Source organism: Podarcis raffonei, chromosome 13 (genome assembly GCF_027172205.1).
Source record: "Podarcis raffonei isolate rPodRaf1 chromosome 13, rPodRaf1.pri, whole genome shotgun sequence".
Taxonomy (NCBI): domain Eukaryota; kingdom Metazoa; phylum Chordata; class Lepidosauria; order Squamata; family Lacertidae; genus Podarcis; species Podarcis raffonei.
The window spans coordinates 27,295,813-27,321,222 of record NC_070614.1 but is presented as its reverse complement, the minus strand read 5'-3'; the positions used below and the strand labels follow the sequence as shown (position 1 = coordinate 27,321,222).

Below are 25,410 nucleotides of genomic sequence, written 5' to 3'. Positions count from 1 at the left end.
AAAACTTTGGGTCAGAGTGTGAGAACTGGCAATTTTGTACCTGATTAAAGTCACTATATGTATCTGCCTTGCCTGGAGTGCGCCTCCAAGGCTGAAGCCACACCACTGTGCTAGCAGCACTGAGGTGACTTCCCTGGAGTGCAAACCTGGGCAGTGTGTATAGGATGCCCAGACAACAAGACACGACACACCCACCCCAATATGTCACTGATGTGATTCAAAGGAAAGCAGGGCAATGTTTGGCACCAAATTGACTGCAGGAGTTGCTGGAAGGAGAGACACAAAGCACCATCCAGCCGTCTTAGGGACTCCACACTGGATGAGTGTAGGGTTTACTCCTTAGCCTTTTCTTCTTCCAAAGATGTCCTTCAAGGTGGCAGAGGTTTAGGACCAGAGTTTTCCTTCCCCTAGATGGGCTACCTTTCCAGGTTGATGAGCCCCACCTGCCCCTCAATTCTCTTTACAGCATGCACAGAAAAGGAACAACTTCCATACACACAAAAGGAGACAATTTACCCCAAGCATTTAACTTTTTTCCTTTATATAAATTGGACCAAACATAAATTCATCAACGTTTGCAGCACGTAAACTAGACAACAGGAGGTGGTGGGAGGCATGGCTGGTGTTCTCCCATCTCCCCCTTCTTAAAGAGTTAGCAGCAGCGCTTATGTGTCACTTTACACTTCAACTGTGGCAGATGTGCCAAAGTCACCAATTGACAGATTAGAAAAGTGAAAACAGGGTGGTAAAACCCAAGAGCCTAGGAACAGGGTGGAGGCATGAAAGTGGAATTTCAGATTTGAGCTAGATGAGATGGATATTCATGACAATAACTACACAGCAGCTCTTTCACACCTAGCGAAGCAAGATGTGTGGCCTGTTATGCCAGAGCTTTCCCACCCCTGTTCTGTTTCATTGGCTGCTATATTGCACTGGCAGGGAAACTTAATAGCATAATCAGGCCATCATATACATTCTGTATTACTATCAAGGAGATGCAGGTCTAAGCATGCTAACTGCAAGAGATCAGGGTTTTGTTTTTCAAAGAAAGGCATGTGTGCATTCATATGAGCAATCTAACCAGAATTAAACATCTCAAGACCCACGGGTTTGCACCAGGAGAATTAAGCAAGTATTTCAATCCTGAAATCAACAGATCTTGAGAATGCTTCCTTGTATAGCTGGATAATGCTTGAGAATATATGGTTTAGTTGTGGGTTTTTAAAAAAAAGTTCTTGCAGTTCTGCAGATAAAATTCTAACCATTGACTAAACAGCTTTGAAGAAGTTCTCACTGTATCACTAGCCTGTTCTAAACTATGCTGAGTTTCATGCTAGCCTTCAAAAAGAAAACAAAGGCCAAAGCAACCGGCAGGTAGGTAGACTCAAGTGATGGCAGATCTCGTAAAATGCATGGGTTCTATTTTCTCCTTTGTCCAAAGATCTGGTCTGGCTTGAGGAGATCTGTTCCACTGCAGGTGCCTGCCCTGCCCTTATAGCTGCTATAATAAAAGAGAAGCCCCAAATCTCTGTTGTACAGGTTGTAATGGATCATGGGTGGGACTTGAACAAGCTCTGCATCACCACTGTACTGGCCAATTAGGTAGACCTTAACACCAAAAGATGAATGGCTTCAAGTCAAGCCAAGCCTCCACTTTCAAGCCCCCATTTGGGCGGCGGTGCAAGACAAAGAAGGGGACAATTGCAGAAGTGTTGTGGAAATTCTCCCACATATTGTGCGAACAGTGAGCAGCTTTCTACACTGGTCCCCAAGACTATAGTTTGAAGGTGTCTGAGGTCCTTCAGAGCTTGCTGCAACAGTATGAACCCTATCCAGACTGGATAAGATAGGATTTCAATGAGGGCAGGACAAGATACTAGCTCATCCTGGCTCACAGTTAAAGGGGGTTATGGGGACCTGGGAGGAGGAAGATAGCTGATGGCCCAGGATGAACCCCTAAAGGTCAGAAGAGATGATCCAATTCCGAAAGGAGATGGGGGAGGGCTTCATCCTTGTCAGTTACACATAAGGACAGAAAAACAGCAGTCACATTAAGACAAAATCCATTCTGGTATTTTTAAAAACAGGAGAAGCTCCCCAAGCAGGAAGGCTGATCCGCCCTAATTAATTTAGCAAGCACCTTGTTCTCCTCACCTTAAAGTGGCTCAGGTTTTTGCTTATAAGGCTTCTTGTGTGTTAGTAACCCAAATCACCTTGCTGTGTTTCATCCTCTCTCCACCTACCAAGGTAATTAAACTAGAGTAGGAGGTGGAGGCAGGGAGAGCGAGAATTAAGGGTGGGTGGGCAGGCTTGGACCAGAGAAAAGAGAGGCTTAAAGGATGACGCAAGGCGGTCGGCTCTTGGTGATCTTCTCAAGGGGCTCCCCGTTGCCAGCCTTGCGGATGGCTTCAATGAGCTGCAAGAAGAGAAGGGAGAAAACTGGAAGTGTGAATTCTTCATATGCAGCTAAAGGATCTGAATATGTTATTGAATGAAAGCCACTTGTTGAAACAACTTCCTCTTAAGGTACTCTAGGAGAATGCAATTTCAAAATAAGTGTCAGCTGTTCTGCAGTACATAACCATAAACACCCATACGCACACTCCTCCTTCCTTCCCCATAAGCTCACCTCTAGAAATTGAAGTTAAGCTGACCAATCAAATATGGGTTGTATCCAACTAAATTTTACTAAGAGTAGACTCAAATAAATTAATGGACCTAAATAATCTCTTTATTTAAATGGTGAAGCCTAGAATTAAGAGCATGCTAGATTTCTTTTTCAAGGCTATTTTGCTTTTAGGGGATGATTTTGTTTTTAATCAAATATTAAAGCTGTCTTCATTTTCTAAAAATACTAGAAGTTAGAAAAGCTTATTTTTATTAAGCTGTGACTTATTTCAAAGAGGCACCAATACAGAACTTTTGGCGGCACACAAAGCTATTTAAGTTTAATGAGCTGTCTGCCTTTTAAGATTTTGAAACGCCACTTATAATACTCCACAACTGTGACAGATCTTTGGACCAAGGGAGCCCGATTAAGAGTGCAGCTGTCTTTTAACAAAAACAAGCATCTTCAAGATGTAACAGATCTTCTGGATGTTGGGAGAAGCTGCCACTGCTTGGATTAGGATGGAGAAATGCAACTTGCCTGCATTTTGGAGTACAAAAAACTCCGTGCACAATACAATACATATGAGGAAAGGGTAACTGGCAGCATATTGGACACTAGGCAATCCCATGGTGTCAGCGTTCAAAACTCCCATTGTTCTAGGTGTGTTTTGGGACAGGGAATTTCATTAACGCGAGCAGTTTCTGAGCTCTGGGCGCAGTATGCACCTAAGATTTCACATCAAAACTGCCATTGCTGGAACGAAAGGACCTTTTTCTGCCTCTTCATTTCCAGCCACTTTGAGGACTGGAGAAGGAACCCTCATAAGAATATTAGGGGGCGGGCAGGGGAAGTATGGCTTTGTTTTTTGCAGTCTTCAGATGAGGACTAGACCAAGTGAAAAATGAATATAAGAGTTTAGCTGCAGTTCATTCAATTTCAGCTTTGTATTCTTGTTATAAAAAAGCGCGCCTAGACATTCCATTGCTGTGCCCATAACCAAGGTTTAAGGTGCCATGTAGCTCCCAGCTTTCATATTTCAGTTTCTAACACTGCACGGTGCAGCTGTTACCATAGTGGCTGAAGCATCCTCCCCATACTATGGACTTGGAACTGCTGCAGGGGGTGGGAGGGACTTACATCTTTCTCATAAGGGAATCCTCCATTTTCAAGTTTGGAGAAGATCAGCTGCCCATTTATTTCTATTTCAAAAGCACCTGTAAGGGGGGCAAAAAAAAGAGAGACAATATAGCACGAGGAGAAACTTAGCTGCAGCTTTACACCAACTGCTCATCACCATTTCACTGCCCAGATATCGGGCAATAAATCAAGATGACAAAATATCACAAAGGAAAAAGCAAACCCACAGAAGCCATGTGGCTTGAAGAGCAAGAAGGTCCAAGATGGCAGGGGCGAAACTAGGCTCTTTTTCACCCAGGTCAAAGACCCAGTTTGGAAAAGCAAAACAAAACCACATGTATTTGCATAGACATACATATGCACACAGAGGCTGGGAGCTTCGATGGCACCCCTCTGGAGCTTAACCTGGGGCAGAAACCCAGCTAGCCTGCCCCACCCCACCCAGCTACACCTCTGCTAGATGGCACACTAGGAAGTGAGCCCAAGCCACATGGGAAAGGAGAAGGCACATCATCTCTCTCCTGTCATTTGGGCTGCGTACACACTACGCCTTTAAGGCACATTTGAAGCACCATTCCACCCATCAAATAATTCTGGGCACTGTAGTTTGTTAAAGGTTGCTGTGAATTTTAACTCTAAACTACAGTGCCCAGAATTCTTTGAGTGTGGAAATGTGCTTCAAATGTGCTATAAAGGTATAGTGTTTACACTGCCTTATTCTCTCTTCCTGGTTACAAAACTCCCAACTCCCAGGGAAGGCCATAGGCTAGGAAGCTTCAGACTGTGTTTCTGAGATGCCTGGGGTTCTGCAATGAGAAGATTAGCAAAGGGATCTGAATTACTGCTGGTGCCCATTGCAACTGAGCTTCCTCTGCTAATGTGCAGCCACAGGAAAAAAAAGTTGATTGTATTCTAGGGCACAGATCTTCAACTGGTGGGTCAAGAGACAGATCCTGTCAGATCTGTATGGCTGCCTCCACAACTGGAACCCAGCGATGCTATACCTGAAGGAGCGTCTCCACCCCCATCATTCTGCCCGGACGCTGAGGTCCAGCGCCGAGGGCCTTCTGGCGGTTCCCTCATTGCGAGAAGCAAAGCTACAGGGAACCAGGCAGAGGGCCTTCTCGGTAGTGGCGCCCGCCCTGTGGAACGCCCTCCCATCAGATGTCAAAGCGATAAACATCTACCTGACATTCAGAAGACATCTTAAGGCAGCCCTGTTCAGGGAAGTTTTTAACGTGTGATACTTTACTGTATTTTTGGTTTCTATGGAAGCTGCCCAGAGTGGCTATAATAATAATAATAATAATAATAATAATAATAATAATAATAATAAATTATTATTATTATTATTATTATTATTATTATTATTACAGAACCAACCCATTTCTAGAGCATTATTGAGCATGCTGATGAGGCTAACATCCCACGCAATCACAGGAATTCTGAATGATGTTGTTCACCCTAATCCCACTATGAATGGGGGTCCTTGCTCACTGCTGCTACTGTCACCATGGAAAGTTCCGCAGAGACCATACCTGTCCCTCCAAGCCGCGATTCGATCTCCACGTCAGGAAATTCCTCTTTTACTGCATTTTCCAGCTCTAGGTAGGCAGACTCAAAGCCACAAGGTTTGCTAGGAAGAGAAATTTGGTTAGGGTGTCAAATGGAAGCTGAAGATGGCAATGACGAACGGAAAGGAGGACTTGTGAATGGAGTGGGGGGCGGGAGGGATAAAATATTTGCTATTTGCATGTGACTGCTTTTGTTTAAAGGCAGCGCTGAAGTGGAACACCTGTTCAGATGTGACTTTGCCTTTGAAAAAGGCAGAAACTTGCACAAAGAGCTTGATCCAGGCCCCCATTCTGCAGGATCCCTGGTTGTGTGGCTTTGTAACAGAACAGTGCTGAATGAAGTACAGTGGTGGAGTCTGATCTGAAGTTTCAGGGCTTCTTCCTTCTTCCCAACAGCTCCGGAAAAGTAAAATCCCAAGGCAGTGAGCCCAAACCAAGAGGGCAGGCTACCTGTTGCTTGTCTTGAGGGTTCTGCCACTGGCTTCCCCGTCACCCCACCCTCAATCTACACATCATTGGAAGCACCAGGCAGTGGGCTAAGCTTTTGTACTGGTTTACATGAGTCATCCTACTCTTGCTAGCTTAGTCCACACTGTCTGCCCCGTCTCAGGCTCCACACATTGATCTGCCAGTAAGACTAGACCAAGCGCAGCCAGAACCCAGCCATTCTAGCTTTGTCCCCCAACCTTCCTTCTGGCCAAGTTATGTAAAGGCAACATTGATGCTTAGGGCAATGAAGGTGACATGCAGTGCCAACCTGGGCTGTTTGTAAGCAGGAAGACAGGCAAGTAGCAGGTTAACAATGGGCTGGCTGAGGTTGGTGGGGCTGTACTCCTGTTCTCCATAATGGATCAGCCCTCCCTGACTTAAGGCTCCCTTTGGTTTTTCCTAGAGCTGGTCTGGGAGGAGAAAGCCTTCTCCATGGCTCTCAGAAACACCGTAAGCAAAGGGCAGCCTCAAGTTTGCCAGGAAGTTCACCTTGACTAATGGCAGCCTGTTGATAGCTCCGTCAGGAGAGCATAAGACTCTTAATCTCATGGTTGCATTTTGGAGCCCCTTATTGGGCAAAAAGACTCATTCATGGCTGGGGGCTATACTAGTTGACCTTCGTGGTCCCTTCCAATTCTATGATTTTTATTTTTTGGAAGTGGTGTGTGACACATAAAGGTGTAACGCTTGCTCTGGAAGCTCCTCGGGGCAGGCCCTTGTCCCTCTGGTTGCGAGGAGTCCTTCAACCGTGGCTCCCCAGGAGCTGCTGGCAGGGCCGGATTTAGGTTTGATGAGGCCCTAAGCTACTGAATGGGGCCTTTATATGTCCAGCTGTTGTTTGTCAACAACAAATCATCACTGTTGAATATGTGCTATATGGTAATTTATGGACATAATAGGTTTCTAAAGCCATTTGCACGTAACAAAATATGTATTATATCAAAGTAATTGTTGGAACTGAAATACAATCAAAGCAGTTTTTTTCCTTTAATTTTTTCGGGGCCCCCCAAGAGAGTTGAGCCCTAAGCTATAAACTTGTTTAGCTTATACTTAAATCCGGCACTGCTGGACTTCAGCTCTAGCCACCCCCACCCCCCATCTAACGCTGCGAAGCGCAGAGGAAAAAATGAGTGCAACGCGGGAGGGCCGTGGCCAAATCGAAGCTGGGCGGGGCCAAGCAGTCAACCGCGGAGTCTTTCAAAGAGGAAGGGCGTGGCCAGGATCGCGCGAAGGGGCGTGGCCCGGGGCGGAAAGTGGGCGTGACCACGTCCTCCCGAGCCGCCTTCCTCTCTCACCAGTATTCCACCACGATCCGAACTCCCGCTCCCGTGGCTGCCGGGGCCTCCGCTGCTGGCTCGCCGGACCCGCTCATCGCGCCGCCGCCCAGTGAGCCAGCCAGCCAGCAGGCCCAGCCAGTCCCTCCCGAGCCGCAGCGTCGAGAACGTGAGGCGCGCTTCCGTCGGGTGCGGCGTCACGTGCGTGGGGCGGGGAGAGAGGCCGGGTGAGACGGCGCTTCCGGGTTTCCGCCTCTCGGCGGGAGGTCGGGTTGTGACGCAATCGGGCGCGCCGACGTTCCTCGCGTCACGCGGAGGGGGCGGTTACCAAGGTCTTGTTCTCGCGGTCTCTTCCGCCTCCCGCGAAGAGACCGCCGAGCGTTTTGGTTCCCCCTGGTGGTTCTTAGCGGGAAGTGCAGGCTCCGCGCAGGCTGCTTTGCCTCGACTTCCTCAGGTAGCTACCAGGGGTCTGACCCTTTCACTTTGTAGGGTCTGGGTTCCACCCCTCCCTCACAGACCGCTCTTCCTACCCCACCCCCACAAAGGAGTTCAGGCAGGTGCTCCTGCACCGTGAAGGGTTGTTCAAAAGAAGAATTCAACAGGTGTAACTTGCAAGACGAGCTGCACCTGACGAAATGCCTTCTGCCACGCCGTGTTTGGAATCTGGTCCCTTTAGGCAGGTTCCCTCCTATCCTGTGGGGGTGGACAAGTGAGCACCAGCTTCTTATCAACCCCATCTCTCCAATCACAGGAACACATCTGGGACTCTTCTGCTTGACATCTGATTCCCCTCCTCACTCCAGCTCAGAGTCCTGCCATATCTCCCCAGAAGTCCCAAGTACACACATTTTCTTCTGGTGCTTATGGGGCACACACACATACACCGACATCCTCTCCTCTAGGACAGACACCTCAGACATTGGCTGGTGTTGACATACTTTTTTAAAAATAAATAAATAATAGTAATTACTTTTCCAACAATTTAAACAAAACAAAATAAACAATACAATACAATACAATACAAAAACACTATATAATATAACATAAAAACACTACATAACACTAACACATTAAACTAACAAAACAAAATAAAAATAAAAACAATTTAAAACACACCAAACAATTTCAATATCTTATCTTTCATTCACTTATTTCAGCGACCTCCTCACACCTCCCTTTTTGTATTCCACTTCTATTAATTGTTTCAGCAATTCCTTTCCATCTTCCTCTGTTTTCTATCCTATAATTATCTTAACATTTCTAACCTTATTTTTTCCTTTAATAGTCTAATAATCTAATTATACTTAGTTCCTTATAACATTTCTACTAAAGCCATATAACTTCATTTCCACATTTTTCTAACATTCATTAATTTTACAGTATTTCTGTAAATAGTCTTTAAACTTTTTCCAGTCTTCTTCCACCGACTCTTCTCCCTGGTCTCGGATTCTGCCAGTCATTTCTGCCAGTTCCATATAGTCCATCAACTTCATCTGCCATTCTTCCCGGGTGGGTAGATCTTGTGTCTTCCAATACTTCGCGATAAGTATTCTTGCTGCTGTTGTTGCATACATAAAAAAAGTTCTGTCCTTCTTTGGCACCAATTGGCCAACCATGCCCAGGAGAAAGGCCTCTGGTTTCTTCAGGAAGGTATATTTAAATACCTTTTTCATTTCATTATAAATCATCTCCCAGAATGTCTTAATCCTTGGGCATGTCCACCAAAGGTGAAAGAATGTACCTTCAGTCTCATTACATTTCCAATGGTGTTGACATACTTTAAGACCTATCAATGTTTGTCAAACTTGGGTCCCCAGCTGTTGTTGGATTGCAACTCCCATCATCTCTGACCACTGGTCCTGCTAGCTAAGGATGATGGGAGTTGCAGTCCAACAACAGTCGAAGACCCAAGTTTAAGAAACACTAATAGGTCCTAGGTGGACACATTCCTATGCACCCTTACTAGGGAGTAATTCCAGTTCAACTCCGTGGGCTTACTTTTGAATAGTATTTGCATAATAAAACCTCATACCTTGGCATAAGCTCTGTTAAACTGTTGTCCATGCTTAAAGCATGCAATAGTGTCACCCCATATGAGTAATGCAAAACACATGCAAGTGAATGTATGAATGAAACATGATCTTTAAATTCACAGATACACAACCATTTGAGATGTTATGTGCAGCAAGTTCCATGGTAGACCAACACTAGACATGTCAGCAGAGCGGTAAGTAAACCAGTATTAAAGATTATTACATGTAAACTTAATCATGGAGACTTCTTCCCTCCCCAATAAATCAGATGCTTAGATGCTACATAGCATAACACAATGGAGCTTTTAACCCAAAATCAACACAATAACATCTTATCTCTTTCCAGTAATTTCCAGTTCCCCCAGAATTCTTCAGGTTCCTCTTTCTTCTTTGTCTTTGTGCAGACCCTCGGTCACCATTCTGCATACCAACACAGCTTACAGTCCAAGATGATGAGTTTCCATGACATTTTTAAGCTAGGATGCAAGCCTTGGTACCAGAGCTGCATTATCCAAAGCTTTATTCATTTCCCCTTGTACTCCTGTGCCACAAGGCAGTTTTCAGAAACAAACAAATGCACTTGTAAACCTTTAACACTATTTATTATTTATTTTCCTGAGCTTTTTCACTGTTTGCCTTCTCCCTCCAGACTGTCCGGTTTTTCCTCTTTCCCTCTAACTATTGTCAGAGGATAGCAATCCTCTTCTGCAAGTGTCAAGCCAGGGCAGAAGAAGGGATGCAGCATCTCTTGAAAGTCACCTGTGATCGTGCAGATTTCCACCATGTTCTCTGCACTGTAAAACCCAACCTTGCCGTTTTCATAGTCTAGGAGCACTCCAACCTTTGAGGGGCTGTGACTGGGAGCAAGACGCACTGGGGTTGAGCTCAAGGCATAGAAACGGTTTCCTGGCGCTTTCCTGAGGACCCAGTATCCATTTTCAGGAGTGAGGTTCTCCACTGCCTTGCGGTTGACGCGGCAGCTGGCTACCCCAAGGACCCAGTTGGTTTTTTTTCCAACGCTCACTTCCCAGTAATGCTTACCTGACTGGAAGCCCTGTGAGCAGAGGACATAGAGGCAGGGCTGAAAACGCCATAGGCTCTTTGGAACTGCCTGGCAGCGAGGGCTCAGCTTGACTGATTTTAAATCTGCAGAAACAATCAGGTGAGGATGGGCGCTGCTGACATCAAGGGTGAGGTGCTCTAGTGCACAATGTGCCTCTCTCTTCAGCATCTGCCTGCAAATGGAATACTTTAGGGGTGGGCTACACAGCACATCTGGTCCACAGAACCTCACCTCCTTGCTGTGCCTGGCCATCTGCATCCGTAGCTGCTTCAGTCGTAACTCGGTCATGCGCATGTCGTGTCTGCTGGTGTTGTCGGCCACACTGAGGTTGTCCGCCAGTTCCAGAGCAGAGGATGCTGCCTCAGACACATCCATCAGCTTGTTCTCCAGGAAGCGCAGGTGTTTCTCTTCCTCTCGGTCTGTTTTGGCCATAAGAGACGACTCCTCGTCGTACAGGAAGTCATGCAGCTCCTTGAATCCCATTGCCACTTTCTCTCGGAAGGAATGCAGAGCTTTCAGAGTATCTTGGATCTTCTCTGTGTAGCCACTGCAGAGTTTTTCTGCTTCCGCATGCAGGCCCAGGGCATTCTGAACCACCTCTTCTTCCTTTCTGCTGTCGGCACCTGCTGTCGGTGATTCCATAATGGAGGCTTGTGGTTCTTTTTAGCTTCAGGAATGCTGTTGGAAACAGTGGTGTTAATATAATCAGAAGGATTGTATTAGCTCCTTCTCTAAAGCCAGAAGACCGGCCACTTTTTCGAGGTTGCCTCTGACACTTATCTTCTAGCCTTTCATTATCAGCTGAGGCATAAATAGGTTTCTTTTTCCCAGGTTTAATGTCCACACCCAGGTCAGTCGTTAGGAGTTTCGTTTTGTTCTTCATGCTCCTCCCTGTAGAAAAGCTTTACATTCTCTACATGTTGCTCATGTCAAATGCATATTTTCCTCCACCTGTTTTTGTATTTTAAAATGACTCAGGCTTCTGAGCAGAGAAAACTGGGCAGATGGAACAATATACATAATCAAAACACAACTTCCCTCTTTTGTCCTTTTCTGCCTCAAAAATCACTCCCTTCTTTATCACACAGCCTGGTTTGCAGCTGGAAAAGGCACAGGAAGGGAAGGGTTAAACAACCTCCTGCCACCTGCCCTCCTTCTCCAGGCAGCGTTGGTTTAACAACATTAGCGGCATGGAGGAGAGAACACAGAACTCCACTGAACGCTTAAGAAAAGGGTTATGATGGTTTACAGGGGAAGGAAAGGGATGTAGGTGGAGCCCAGGCTGTTTTCAAACAGTTGCGGGAAAACATTTGCAAACCTTCCTGCTGCAGAATTTCTGTAGGCATGCAAAAACCTGTAAGATGCAGTGCAAGATGTTTTTCTTCCATCTAAAATGAAAGATGAAACACGGATAAGCAGGAAAACGATGTTTGAAGCACTTCTCATCATTATATAGCAAACCCAACCCTCTACAGGGAGACTTTTTGGAATTCCCTTTTCCCTGGAAATTAGTATTGCTTCCACATTGCAAGCTTTCCAGCAATCTGTAATGACTGCTTTCTTTTATTTGACCTTTGGTTTTGGATTATTATTATTTTGCTTTCCTGCTCTGTTGTTGTGATTTTGTAATTCAGTGTTGGTTTTCTGCTCTTCTACACTAGAGAAACGTATAGCTTTGCTCATTACGCTTCTGCTTTGCAAACTGCTTGGAGCCGCCTTACAAATTACATTAAAACAGGCAGAGGAATCCAAACTCCCCCATCTACTACACCAGACAGGGTTTGTATGGGGGCAAAGATGTCCCTTGGTGCAGCTCTGTCTGCTTCCACTTGTCTCTGCTGTTGACAGGCAAGCTCTGCCAGCAAGGAGCGCCCCAATGTGCTCTCCAAAGTGGCAGGTGGAAGCTACCGCCAGTGCTAGCGCTCCTGCTGGTAGCTAAGGGAAACCCCAGAGATGAGGCGTTTCAGGGGCAGGGCTGGCACAGATTCCACTGGACGCCACACAGACCTTCCTCCCATCATGTGATGGTAAATGAGCCTAATCCAGACCATTTCACCACTGGGAGCAGATGCAGAGAAGGGGTCATTCTCCCTCCTTGCCACACCACACTTTCTCCAGGCTTGGGTGAGTGCTGAGCCAGGACTGTGGATGCAACAGGGACTGCTCTGCCCTGTCAAGTCCCACCACTGCCAGCCAGGAGTTAGGATTGCAGCCTAGGTTCCTCTGAGTTCACTAGACTTTACACTTCCTTGGGGGAATATGCAACCTTTGTTCTCCTGTTTTCCCACAGGACAGATGCATATGGGCAGATCTGTTTTACCTAGTCCTGGTGCAAATGTGGGCAACCTGGGCTGACTATTATAGGAAAATCCTTGGGCTCACTTGGATTACCAAACAAAGACACAGGCCAGGAATGTAGGAGCAAAACAGCAGCCAGTAGGCCTGGTCTTTATTCACATGACTGTTGCAACAGTACTTCCACCACATGAGAGAAGCATGAAGAAGCCTAGAACAAAGGATGGCTCCCACTTTTATCAGTTTTGCAAAGATACCCACAACACCCCTAAAATTACATCATGCATGCATCACAAATACATCACACGTTGAGAGGGTCTGGCGACAGAAACCTGAGCGTCAGGGCTCCCCCCCCCCCGCTTCCCTTGACCTCCACCATACACCCATCAAGCGATATAAAAGAGAGATATATATCCCTGTTTCCCAGCCGAGTTTGCTATTGTTTCTGGAACGGCTACCTGTCTGGCACTCAGGTATCAGGATGCCAGAGATTATCACTCAGGCAGCGGGGTTGCTAAGTACATGGGCTCACACTTTAGGGATTATGGCTGCCCCCCACTCATGTCTCAAGCTCCCCCCTCGGTAGCCATTTCCTTCCCAAACAGAACAACATTGGAAATCGTGTGGTGTCGTGTGTTAAGTGGTGCTTTGAGGAGACATTGTGTTTGTGTGAACAAAGGGGGGGGGTGCACACTGTGTGCTGGAGGGGCAACCCCTCCAATCATTATAAAAATTCCTGTAACACTTATCGAAAACCCTAGCTGTGGGCAGAAGTGAGGGCAGAAAGCCTCGTAAGCTCATGGAAGCCATTTTGGATTCCCAGATCGAAGCTTTTGTTTGTCCCATGTTAAGTCTTGTATTCCCCTTCTCTCCCACCTTTCCTTTTTTAAAAAAAAGTCACCCCTGCACCTAATTAAAAGGAATAGGTTCTGCTGCTGCATCACTCAAATCTTAAATCAGTTTGACTCGGTCTAATTATGGCAAAGTCATCAATCACAGCTACCATATTGTGCCTCGAGACTGGGAGACTTGTCGCGTGTTCCCTCAGACAGGATAGTTTCCTTCCCTCTTTGGCTGCACCGACCCCCTCCTCCTGCTGCCCCAAAGGCCGAGAGCGAAATGCAGACAGTCCTTGCGAGAACCATAATAAAAAAAAAGCACCTCCCCGGATAAAGCTGGCATGTTCCCCTTGTTAAAAGTTTATCCGCTGAGGCCTGGTTTGGGAGAGATTTTGTTAACCCTCCCCGTGCCAAAGCAAACGTGGCTCACTGGAGAAGAACGAATGTGCGGCTAAGTGGCCTCGGGTTGCCTGAGCAGCTGGGTCTTTCTTCAAAAGCTGATAAAAAGTCCTGGTTGGCAAGGAAGCCCTTTCTCTCTCTCTCTCTCTCTCTCCCTCTCCCCCCACTCTTCTAGCCTGTAGTCCATGCTCGGCCTGACTTGGCCCTGCCAGCCTCAATCTCGAGGCAGACAGAAATAGCTTGGCACCATGTGGCTTTTGAGTCACTCATCATCTCTGTTCGGCATCTGCTCCTTAAGGATACCCAGGCAGATTCTGCCCCGCAGGGCGCACAGCCGACGTCGCCTTCTTCTCCAGACGGGTCCTCCAGGCCGAGTGTGTGGCATGGGGACCAGGGAGCATGAAAACAGAAGTAGGTGTGTTTAAGAAAGCCGGAGGAAGGGGCTGCTACAGAACGAGCCGTGCCGCCGGATGGGTCCCCTGCTAGTCGTCGCTATTCCGAACATCCAGCCCTGTCATCTTAGCCGAGTGTGAAGCATATGGGAGGACCAAGCGGGGAGGTGGAATCGGGGGGCGTGGAAAGAGCCCCTTCTGCGCAGCTGCGTGCCGAGTCGCTTCGAGTAAGGTGGAGAGCAGTCGTGGAGTCCCCGGGCCAGCCAATGGGGTGGCTCAGTTAAAAGAGGATGACCTGGAGGCTCTCGCTTGTGGACCGCAGTATGCAGGAGACCCGGGGCTTGCGCTGGAGGAGAGCTGTGGGGGTCGTCTTCTGCTGCACCTGCCTGCGGAAGCGTGGCTCCCCAGGCAAGGGGCTCGCCTGTCCCCGTCAGAAGAGAAGTCGCAGCTTTGCTCCCTGCTACAAGGTAATCCCCGAACTTTGGGAACTGGTGGCTGGTGTGTTAAAGAGGGTGAAAAACCAGGTTCCCTTTACTCTAGAAGCCAACCCAGATGATCTGAAGAGGCTGCTTGTAATTTCCCTGGGGTGAAGCAAAAAGTTTTTGTATTATCTCCTTTCCAGGACAGAACTTGTTCCTTTTCTTAGGCAGTGGGTAATTCTTAAATAGAGGGATGTTGGGACTCAATAGGGCTCCCTAAGCTGAGCTATGTGCTGGACTGTGGCTGCTGAGAAGTGAGGGAACAGCACTCTGCACATGCACAGCGACAGTCTCTTTATTCCAGGCTTGAACTTCAACACTCAAAATGCAAAGCTAAGTCAAACTAAGACTCACAAGAGTGTTAATAATGAGTGTGCAGAAAATGACTTGTCTGGAGCACACAGATGGTTCCCTTTTCTGCTAACAGATCCTGAGAGCATGAAGCTGCACTTTTGAGGTGAACGTCAGCTGTGAATTTGCATGTTGTCATACCTCTGATAATGTGAGTGGTTGCACATACGCAAGTTTGTCTAGAACGGAGGGGGGTCACAATTCAGTGAAAGGACACAGCTTTGTATGCAGGAGGTCCAAGATTTAATCATTGGCGTCTTCCTTGAAAAATATGTTGTGTAACTGTGCTGGGAAAGACCTGTCCCTCAAGGCCTTGAGCAGGTGATGCTAGTTGGTGGTGCTGGAGCTGGGCTGAATGGACTAGTGGTCTGCTGCTGCCTATAAGGCAGATTCATACTTTTGCATCTGTGTGGGGAAGTGTGCCAGTGTGGGAGCTGCTATATGTCTGGGTGGAATTCAATGGAATGCTATGACGAACATTTTGTCTGTGCAGGCATTGTAGCTTGCCAGATGAAACAATCCCCTCTCCCCTCACTGTTCTGGGGGGTTCTCCTGACACTCCCATCCCAAGCCAGTTTTGGGAGTGGGGGGGAAGCCCCCTTTCACAAGTGGAAATCCTAGTGCAATGGATGCAGACTCATTAGGTGAATTCTGCCCCATGGGTTCTAATGAATTATGTCCACCTGTATAATAGGTCATGTTGACTGATCTTGCATATTCGCGTATTTTCAAATGAAAACATCCTTTCTGTTTTGAATATAGGTGCCTCCCCACTTGCACGCGGTCAGCACACGTGCTTGCACTGACACATGTGCCAAAAATGGCACCAAAAGGGGTGCTTGTTTAGTACCAAGAAACCACGGTCTGAATCTATGCTTTGTTGCTGGCTTATGAACTTTGGCTCGTTCTAACTATAGTTTAGCATTGCATGCAAACCCAGCTGCTTCCTTTAACCATGGTTTGTTTGGCCACCCCCTGCAAACAATGGCCAAGGTAAACAGGCATGAGGCAACAGCTGCTGCAAAACAAACTGAACTTTGGGGGGAAAACGAGACATGGTTTGCTTGATTGCTGGCACAACTTGTGGTTTGTTTAACAAGCTTAGTGTTAAATAACCTTAGTGTTATGTGGGAGCCAGTTTGGTGCCTCTTCCTCCAAATTCTATGCTCAAGCTGTATGAGTTGGTGCATAAATTTCCCTAGTTTTATTTCTTGAATAATTCACTATTATTCCAAGATTCACGTTTAGAGATGAGACAAGCAGCATACTTCCCCTGCTGAATTTCCACTGATGGTGTACCAGTTAAAAGTCCAAGCGATCCTGCCAGGAAAATAATGGCAACCCTAGGTTAGGGCAGTGAAGCTGGTGTGCTCAAAAATGCATGGCTCATCCCCACTGTTCCATTTGGCCTGTGACTTCTAGGGCTGGGTCTGAGAAGTTTTCCTTTTGTTCCTCTGCTTTCCCTAGGGAAGCCTCTCTGTTTACTGCTGAATTGGAGCAAACATCAGCTGGGTTTTCTGCATTTTGATGTTTGATTCAGCTGTAAGCAGCAGGTTTTCCCAGGGAAAGCGGTAGGACAAAAGCAAAACCTCTGGTGCCAGTGCTGAGAAATCACAGGCCAAACAGAAGAAATTGCAGGGCAAATGGAAGTCAGAATGAGTCCTTAGTTGAGGGACTTTTGTCTAGGAGGCATACAGGTGTGTCAGTGCTTGCTGAACCAATATGGTACCTGCACATGTTTCAAGGGAGCCAGGCTTGTCACCTTTCCCCCCACTTGTGGCAGGCAACAAAGCAACAGGTGAACTTTCCCCAGCACGTGAGATGAAAAACCTAATTTGTTTAAATTCTGCCTGTATTGCAGCTTAGAATAATAGAATTGTACAGTTGCGGGGGGGGGGCACGAGTGTCTTCTAGCCCAAACCCCTGCAATGCAGGAATATTTTTGCCTAATGTGGGGCTCGAACCCACAACCCTGAGATTAAGAGTCTCATGCTCTACCGACACAGCTGTCCCAGGGGATAGCGCTGCCTTGGGGGGAAATGTAGTGACTGTGAGGAAAGGGGGGGTACGGGGTGGGGGTGGGGATGCACCACCACAGAACCACGAGAAACAACCCTCAAGGTGATCCTATAAGTAGGAAGGCTTATTTTTGCAGCATGAAAACTGGTAGAAGCCTAGTGAATTTTGGAACCTGAAATTCTCTTCCTTCAAAGTAATCATTAATCATAATGTACTGGGTTTTTAAAAATTATTGCCAGCCATAGGGAAAAGCGGACCTGACCTTAATTACACACACAAAGAGAGGTTATCCCAAAATGAACTACATTCGTACCTTGGAAGTTGTACAGAATCCGTTCCGGAAGTCCGTTCGACTTCCAAAATGTTCGGAAACCAAAGTGCAGCTTCTGATTGACTGCAGGAAGTTCCTGCAGCCAATTGGAAGCCGCGAAAGCCCCATCGGACGTTTGGCTTCCAAAAATAGTTTGCAAACCGGAATAGACACTTCCGGGTTTGCGGCATTCGGGAGCCAAAACATCCGAGTACCAAGGTGTTTGGGATCTAAGGTACGACTGCTCTCTACATAGGATTGCCTTTGAAGGCACTGCAGACACTTCCACTTATGCAAAGCTCCACCACCACAATGCTTGTGGGGACTAGGCAGTTGGCCATATCACACTAGCTTTGCACCAGTTACATTGGTTACTTATTCATTTTCAGCTTAACCGCTAGTATTAACCTTTAAAGGGAATTTTGGAGGACTGCCTGAACCTATATGAACGTGCCTGTGCCCTAAGAGGCTGTGCTCAGAGAGGCCCTACTGTCTAGCCCACCATGGCCCCTTTTTAGTGGCGACCCCACATGTGAGAATTCCCCATCACAGGAGGTGCGTATGGCCTCTTCTTTTGTGATCTTAAAGAACCCCTAATTTAGTGTTATTATTCAGCCAAGCTTCATCTTCTTGGTGCCCCCATATTTGATATTTTTGTCGTGTTTATTCAATTGTGTGTGTGTTTTAAAAAAAACCATTTTAACTGTAAGCCTTCCCGGTGATGACTTTGCCTTAAAGGGCAGGGTAGGAATATCCTAAATAAAGACATAACAAAAACCTCATATCATTCGGCATAGCGCAGAGAATGTTTCCTTGGGCTCTGGGGTGGCAGGCTTCAGGGAAGAAAGCGAGGCTGTTTCTTGATGGTTTTGCCAAGGCTTTGGGTTACTGCTGACTTCAAATCCCAGCAGCGAGTGCAGCCCATCACTTCAGCTCCAGGATGACACAGCATTTCAACACTCTAGCGAGGCCTTTGCAGCTGTCTTGGCCTCGGAACCATCATCAGATTTATGTGTCGGCTGCATTGCCAGCAGACGCTGCCCCTCTACTCCCTTCCGTTCTCCAAACACGTAAGATCTCATTCTTGGGCAGCCCATTCTTTGCACCCAGTGCCACACTGGCTGCCAGATCACTGTTCCAGGCAGCCAGGGATCCCAGCTGTCAATTTCTTCCCCCAGCCAAGCAGCCCTTTTCCCGCTTTTAGCATTTTGGGTGTACGGCATGTTCCTGCGGCTTTTGCTTCTGCTGCTGGGAAAGAATTCCGGGAAGAGGCTCCTTGTTCCTGGAAATCTCATGTAACCTCAGCACTTTCGGCAACCAAACAGCCAAGGGGTGCTGTAAATCAACAGCCATAAACGGGTTTCGGAGAGGGAGAGGGAGTTGTTGAATGTGGGGCAAAGATAAACTGGTGTCTCTTCCCTTCGCTTGGTGCCCCTCTCATTTGGTCCTGCCTTCTCAGAGATGCAAGAAACGGGCTTTATGGAATCACTGAGCTGAGCAGAATGAGAAGGCTGCGACTGAGAGCCTGGGCAGTCAGTTTGACTCCAGAAGTCCTGAAAGCTTATCTCTGAACGACACCAGTGCCGACTGCAGATGTTTCAGTGCCTGAAATGAAACTTTTGACCCCTCTCCCGAAGTTGGCTTCTAGGAACTGGTGGCGGAGGGCAGCAGTAGTGTATTAAAGCGCAGGTTTGGGGCATGAACTGAGACACTGTTGGTTCAGTGGTTGAGTACATAGTTTGCATGCAGAACATCTCTTATTCAGTCTCCAGCATTCTCCAGTTACAAGGAGATTAGGGATGATCGCTGGGGAAGTCTTCTGCCAGAGATCTTGGAGAGTCACTGCCCTGCGGCGTCTGTAAGTGCTAAGCTAAATGGACCGATGATCTGACTCGTTTTAAGGCCAGACGGTCTGCATGCCAAACGTCCTCTGTGTACACATCGCAAGTTCAGCATGACCTGAGGCACAGAAGTGCCACACTGCCTTTTATCCACAGCTCTGTGAAATGTCTCTGGTGGGATGTTGGCCTGTTGTAGGGAGGGCTCCGTCCCTTTCCCTACCCATCACCCATGTGGTAGGGAGCCATGCGTGGCCCAGGGTGAATCTTTACAGCCGCCTCTGTGCAAGGTGGCTGGAGAAGAGAGCTTCCTGTGAAGAGCTCAGTGTGGGAACTTGCTACTGCCTCAGCTTTTCAACACCTTCAAGTGTGTCTTAAGAGTCTTGTGCCGAAACCTGAATCTTGCACCAGATACCTGGGGTTCACAACTGGATTGCCACAAGCTAGGAGTAAGGATGTTGGAGAATTGCAATGCAAAAGGAAGCAGAAACTGCTGCAGTTCGTATGTTCATCCATGGTCAGGAATGGAAATATCCCAGCGAATATTCGTTCATCAGGAATGGAAATTAGTCCAGCGAATATTCGTTCACCTCACTGTTGTTTATTAAGTCCGCATACAGTATCTTATTAACGACAGCCAGTTTTTAAATACTGATGATATGATAAAAAATAAAAGCAAATAAAACAGTAAAAAAATAAAATAATATTGTTTCAATTTTTACACTGAAATTAACGTAAGCATACATAGTATGTAAATAGTTACATCACCTACATCTTCTTCTTCTTCTTCTTCTTCTTCTTCTTTGGCAATCACTCATAGCTGAGTAAGATTGTCTTCCATAAACACGGTTTTAACAATGAGTCCATAAGTGACTGTGGAGGCCAATTCTGGGTCCACACGTCCTTGCACAGTGGGGACATTGGTTTCCGGGAGGGAGTTGATCACGGTGAGGGTTTGCTAAGCGTGCCTTCCTCTTAGCACATTTCTCCCTTGCGTCCTGAGTTCGAGTTCGGAGTATCTTACGTCTAAAAGCAGAGGCAAACAACATCGTATTTGGTGAAAGCCAAACAGTTGTGATGAAGACCGGCCAGAATGGGAACTGCTGCCTTCCTGCACCCCTAGCTGTGAGCCTCAGTGGGCAGGCTTTCCCCCACAGCCGCTTCAAAATGAAGTGGTTTTAGATACTCTTTCTCAGGTCTCACCCAGTGGTTTGGTAAGTAAACAACAAAGCTTGGGGTTTAAACCAGGTTCTGGAGCATTGCAGCAGCGAACTTCCATTTTAGTTATGTCATGAAAACATACCTAAGCAGACCTTACTATAAGACAGCATGACTGGTTTTCTGCTCACAAAGAAAACCTGACCCTATGAATGGCTGCTTCTAGATACTTTCTATTTCCTGGGGAAAGTGTGAAAAAACACACACGCAAGTGTTTTTTGACAAACAAATTTGAATTTTTATTGAAAGTTTTCAACATACAATACAATAAAAACCAAACTAATCTAAATAAAAATATATAGAAGGAAACAAGAAAAGAAAACAGTAAGAAATAAAAGAAAAATAGGAAATTAAAATTCAGAGTCCTTTATCAGAGGTAGATCTTAACCCTTATCTCACATAATATGGGATGGGCCCTCCCAGCTCTCACCTGGGAGCTTCCATTTCTTTTCCCAGCCTGGGAGTTCTTCCCTTCCCTGCCTCTCACGCAGGATCCTTCATCAGTCATCTTCCTGTATTAGTTAAAAGTTTTGTTGCTCTGGCAGCCTGTTCCGATAAGGTAGTTCTTCAAGAGATTACTGCTTACTCCCAAATCAGGGTTCTCTCACTGAACCTTCTGTTTCCTTCATCAGGAGAACGTGGAATCGGTTGCATCGGGACTCCCACTTCTGGAATGGATCCACAGGGGATCGCGCTTTGATATCCAGAGGCCAGGGAAAGGTAGGAGATCCCTTGCGATTATTCCTCCCAGGCCCCACGGCTCACAGATCGGCTCCCTTTCAACTGAAACGTGCTTAGGCAGTACCTTTCAAACTCTGCCCATAGCTGACGACATATACAATAAGGTTTTTACAGTCTGAAAGGGAGAATATTCATGAAGTAGTGCTTAAATGAACAGTGTTTTCACGCAGCTTTAAAAAAATATATATTGATCAACAAAATATATTTTGAGAGTCGTGAGCATGCCGGGGCACTAAGCACAGTCAGCCTTCACTTGGCTGTTTTCCCCCTTAGGGTCCCTACACACACACACACACACACACACACACACACACACACACTGATGTGTGGTGAGAATATTCTCCAGAGAATATTCTCCACAAACTGTCAATTCTAATGTAAGAACCATTTTTACAACCCACATTTTAAAAATCTAGCAAATAATAAGTCAAGGTGTGATATTGCCAGTGTAAGTAATGAATAATTATTATTTTTTTATCTAGTTACATTACTGGGCATTGTGTCATTCACCATTGGGAGTTCTGAAATGTGAACTACAGAAAACATTTTTTAAAAAATATTTAGTTTTAAAAATGCTATTCATTTAATTTGATGAACATTTGAATTCGTATGTATTTCAACTATATGTAATAGCTTTTTTTCTGTTTTGGGGTGGCCTGTTCTTAGCAATTCTATACCCTTGGCCATATAATGGTTTGTTTCTTTTTTTTAAAAAAATTCTACAGAAAGTAGCTTTAATGCTTTATACACTTAAAGTACCTAGGCCTATACAATTATGTGTAACTGCATGTGAGGTGGCCTTGATTTAAACAGCTGACGTTTCTATATTTTTATTTATTTCTTGTGACAATTTATCAATTATAATTTAAATATGTTGTGTGTTGCCTTGCTTGTCTAAGCAGATCATAATTTGCATTTCTGATGTTATGTAACTTGTCATTACTGATTATTTGTTATATTTTCTGGAAATAATAGCATTTATTTTAAACTTTATATTGATTTTATTAGTGTAGCACTGAAAATACTCTACCATGTAGATATGCTTATTAAAGAAAGTACTCATGTAGCGGACCTGAGTTTTTTTTATATTCCTTTTACTTTAAAAGCTACATTTCATACACACAACATAATTAGAATTCAAAATTGGTGGTAAATTGGTTAGTGGCAAGCTTAGTGATTAACGTGAGTCATTCGCATTGAATTTTCAATTTCAACTTTGGGCAGAAAATCAAAGAATGTGAATTCACTGCATTGCCCCATTGAATAAAAGTATCTGTACAGTTTTTCGTTGCCATCTGAACAAGTTTACCCATGAATAAACATGTATATTGACTAATTATGTCATTTTCAATGCATTAAATCATTTTCAATTCATTAAAATGAATATTCCTTTATTTTAAATGAAAATTCTCTAATATTCTCATTAATTGAGAATATTCTCGAGAATATTCTCCAAAAGATTATTCTCGAGACTTTAACACCACTACACCCACCCACACTTTTGATAATACTGCAAGCCTCAAGGTTCTTCCCAAGTCTGCTGATAGCCTTCTTTTTGTGCATGGCTGTTTCTCTTTTGGCTCCATAAGCAGTAGCACTAATTAAACCAGAATGAGAATACAGTGGTACCTCGGTTCTCAAACTTAATCTGTTCCAGAAGTCCGTTCCAAAACCAAAGCGTTCCAAAACCAAGGCAAACTTTCCCATAGAAAGTAATGCAAAATGGATTAATCTGTTCCAGACTTTTAAAAACAACCCTTAAAACAACGATTTAACATGAATTTTACTATTTAACGAGACCATTGACCCATAAAATGAAAGCAATAATCAATGTACTGCAGTTACACAATCAATCAATCAATCAATCAGTAGCTGAACTGGGTTCCACACATTCACAAAAACAAAACAAAAAGCCACGAAAAACACAAAATAAATAGCAAAACCAGACAAACCTCAGCGTAACACTCAAAACAGAAGTGTGGCACTCAGATCAGAAGCGTAACACTCAAAACAGAGCATGTTCGACTTCCGAAAAAAGTTTGCAAACCAGAACACTTACTTCCGGGTTTTGCAGTGTTTGGATTCCAAGTTGTTTGAGAACCAAGGTTTTTGAGAACCAAGGCACCACTATATAGAATGGGTCTGCTAGTGGAGAAGAAGCAATGCCAGCAAGTTTCGCTAGAGGATGCTGGTGGACACAGTCAGGATATTTGCTTAAGAACGGCTGTATTCTGGTCCGAGGTTATAAGGTGCTGGGTAAATCCTGATGGATGTGAATATGCTGTTGAATTGCATTCCGGTGTTCTTCAGCACAGCTGGTTAATGAGGGCACTTAACGGTGGCGAAGCAATTGCTGCTCCAGTACTGGCAAGAAATAACATTCAAGTTGTGCAATGAACTTAGAACCTTACCAAGTTGGGACATGCGAAAAAGTGGCTTTTTGCAAACAGCAATCAGAAGGGAAATATTTAGACATCTCAATTCCATATATGGACTTGTTTGTGTCATTCTGTATCCCTATTCCCCCCCCTCTTTCCTCTGTCAAAAATTTTAAAAAGTGTTGTTTGTATTGTTTTTACAATTAGAGTATTATTATTTTTATATAAAAAAAGAATGGGACAATTTTCTGGTATAAAGTAACAAATAACTACTATCACAGCTTTTATTGAATTGTGAAAGCTATAGAATGTTGGATTCCGACTAAATCGGACACAGTACGGGAAAACGATGTTTGAAACCGATCAGATTAGCATGCTTAAAGCAGCAATCCACTGCAGTAAACCTTCACAGATTTCCCAGGGTCCTGTTTTTGCACAGCATTTAGGCAGGAGGAGAGATTGCAGCAGGCAGGCGTTTTGGAAGACTTCAATTGGCGTGTTAAATATGATGGCTAAGGTCAATAAATCTGAACTGTGAGTTCAGTGTGCTCCAGGGGAGACTCTGGAGTTGTATTTGTCAGATTCACAAACTCTATGGCAAACGTCTGTTGGGTTTGTTATATTCTGCTACTCAAAGAATAAAACGGGGCGGGAAATCCTTATTTGTACACACAAACAGGGCTGCCATACACCCGGAATTTCCCAGCCAGACATAGGCGGAATACGGCAGTCGGAAACAGTGTCTAGGAAAATCCGGACTTATGGCAACCCATGCCGGAAGTCTACCATATTTTTCACTCTATAAGACGCACCAGACCATAAGACGCACCTAGTTTTTGGAGGAGGAAAGCAAGAAAAAAAAAATTCTGAATCTCAGAAGTCAGAACAGCAAGAGGGATTGCTGCGCAGTGAAAGCAGCGATCCCTCTTGCTGTTCTGGCTTCTGGGATAGCTGTGCAGCCTGTATTCGCTCCATAAGACGCACACACATTTCCCCTTACCTTTTGGGAGGGAAAAAGTGAGTCTTATAGAGCAAAAAGTACAGTAGATTTTGCTGAATTTCCTAAAGAATAGTTCAAAAACTTTGCAAAAGAAAATGGCAACCCTAACACAAAGCAATATTTTGTTTCTATTGGCTGTAACCGATCAATCTGAAATGAGGTGTGTGTGTGCTGGCCTACCCTGAACACTGCCTCTCCCCCCCCTTTTTTTTTTTTGCACAGATTTCCACGTCAGCACTGGAGCTAGAAATTCTGCCTTTTACTTGGCACAGAATATTTCTGCAAAGTCAAAGGCATTGTTTCCAGCCAGCCCCACTCCTGTGCTGGAGTGCAGGGGGCTGGCAATGCTGATTGTGTACGTATTTGGGTGTGGGAATGTACATAGGAGTGTGTGCAAGAGCAGGAGGTGGTGATGTCTTTCTTTAAGAATGTGTGTGGCCCGTAAGTCTAGGGTGTGGGTGCATGCGAGCATCAAACAGCCCAGGACCCAGTGCATGGGGAGATGCCTGGAAAAGGGGATAACTCATAGATGTCTTGCTGTCCTTCTGCATACCTGACCTATCCAATCACTTCACCTCTGTGCTGCTGCTACTTTCTGTCTCTCTCTCTCCCCCCCCTTCCTGACCACTAATGACATAACCCAGGCGTATAATGATTTACAAACAAAGCAGAACCCTTGTTCCCGTGACTAATGACTTAAGAAACAGAGAGGAATTAAAAATTTAGTTATGCAAAGTAATATAAAACAAATAGATATTAAATAACGTTAAAAGCAAAACAGAATATACTCTCATAAAACAGTCTCATAAATCTCGACATTAAAGTGCAAAGTTCCAGCTGATTCTAATAAAATACAGATTATTCAATCATCAGCTGTTTTTAAAAAATGTTACTGAGTAGATTAAAGGAATAATAGATTAATAAATGCTAAGACCAGAGGACAATTTCATAAGGGTAACTGGAAAATTTC

General features: G+C 45.2%; 3 protein-coding genes across 3 annotated transcripts in view; 1 reads left to right on the top strand and 2 right to left on the bottom strand.

The window, feature by feature from the left end:
- Nucleotides 1-524: 524 nt before the first annotated feature.
- On the bottom strand, nucleotides 525-7,309 carry MIEN1 (migration and invasion enhancer 1). Its single transcript, XM_053360753.1, has 4 exons — nucleotides 7,107-7,309; nucleotides 5,287-5,384; nucleotides 3,749-3,825; nucleotides 525-2,416 (listed from the first exon to the last, which is right to left on the bottom strand). The coding sequence occupies exons 1-4, from the start codon at nucleotides 7,181-7,183 to the stop codon at nucleotides 2,333-2,335; spliced, it is 336 nt and encodes a 111-aa protein (XP_053216728.1). The 5' UTR covers nucleotides 7,184-7,309; the 3' UTR covers nucleotides 525-2,332.
- Nucleotides 7,310-9,743: 2,434 nt separating this feature from the next.
- Nucleotides 9,744-11,038, bottom strand: LOC128400309 (zinc-binding protein A33-like). Its single transcript, XM_053362460.1, has one exon. It carries the CDS (start codon nucleotides 10,821-10,823, stop codon nucleotides 9,744-9,746), a length of 1,080 nt encoding a protein of 359 aa, XP_053218435.1. The 5' UTR covers nucleotides 10,824-11,038.
- A 2,618-nt stretch (nucleotides 11,039-13,656) lies between these two features.
- Nucleotides 13,657-25,410, top strand: part of GRB7 (growth factor receptor bound protein 7) — a 67,997-nt gene continuing 56,243 nt past the window's right edge. The window contains 4 exon segments of the mRNA XM_053360751.1: nucleotides 13,657-14,331; nucleotides 14,334-14,389; nucleotides 14,391-14,573; nucleotides 20,954-21,041. Coding sequence (XP_053216726.1) covers nucleotides 14,253-14,331; nucleotides 14,334-14,389; nucleotides 14,391-14,573; nucleotides 20,954-21,041 — 406 coding nt within the window. The 5' untranslated portion in view covers nucleotides 13,657-14,252.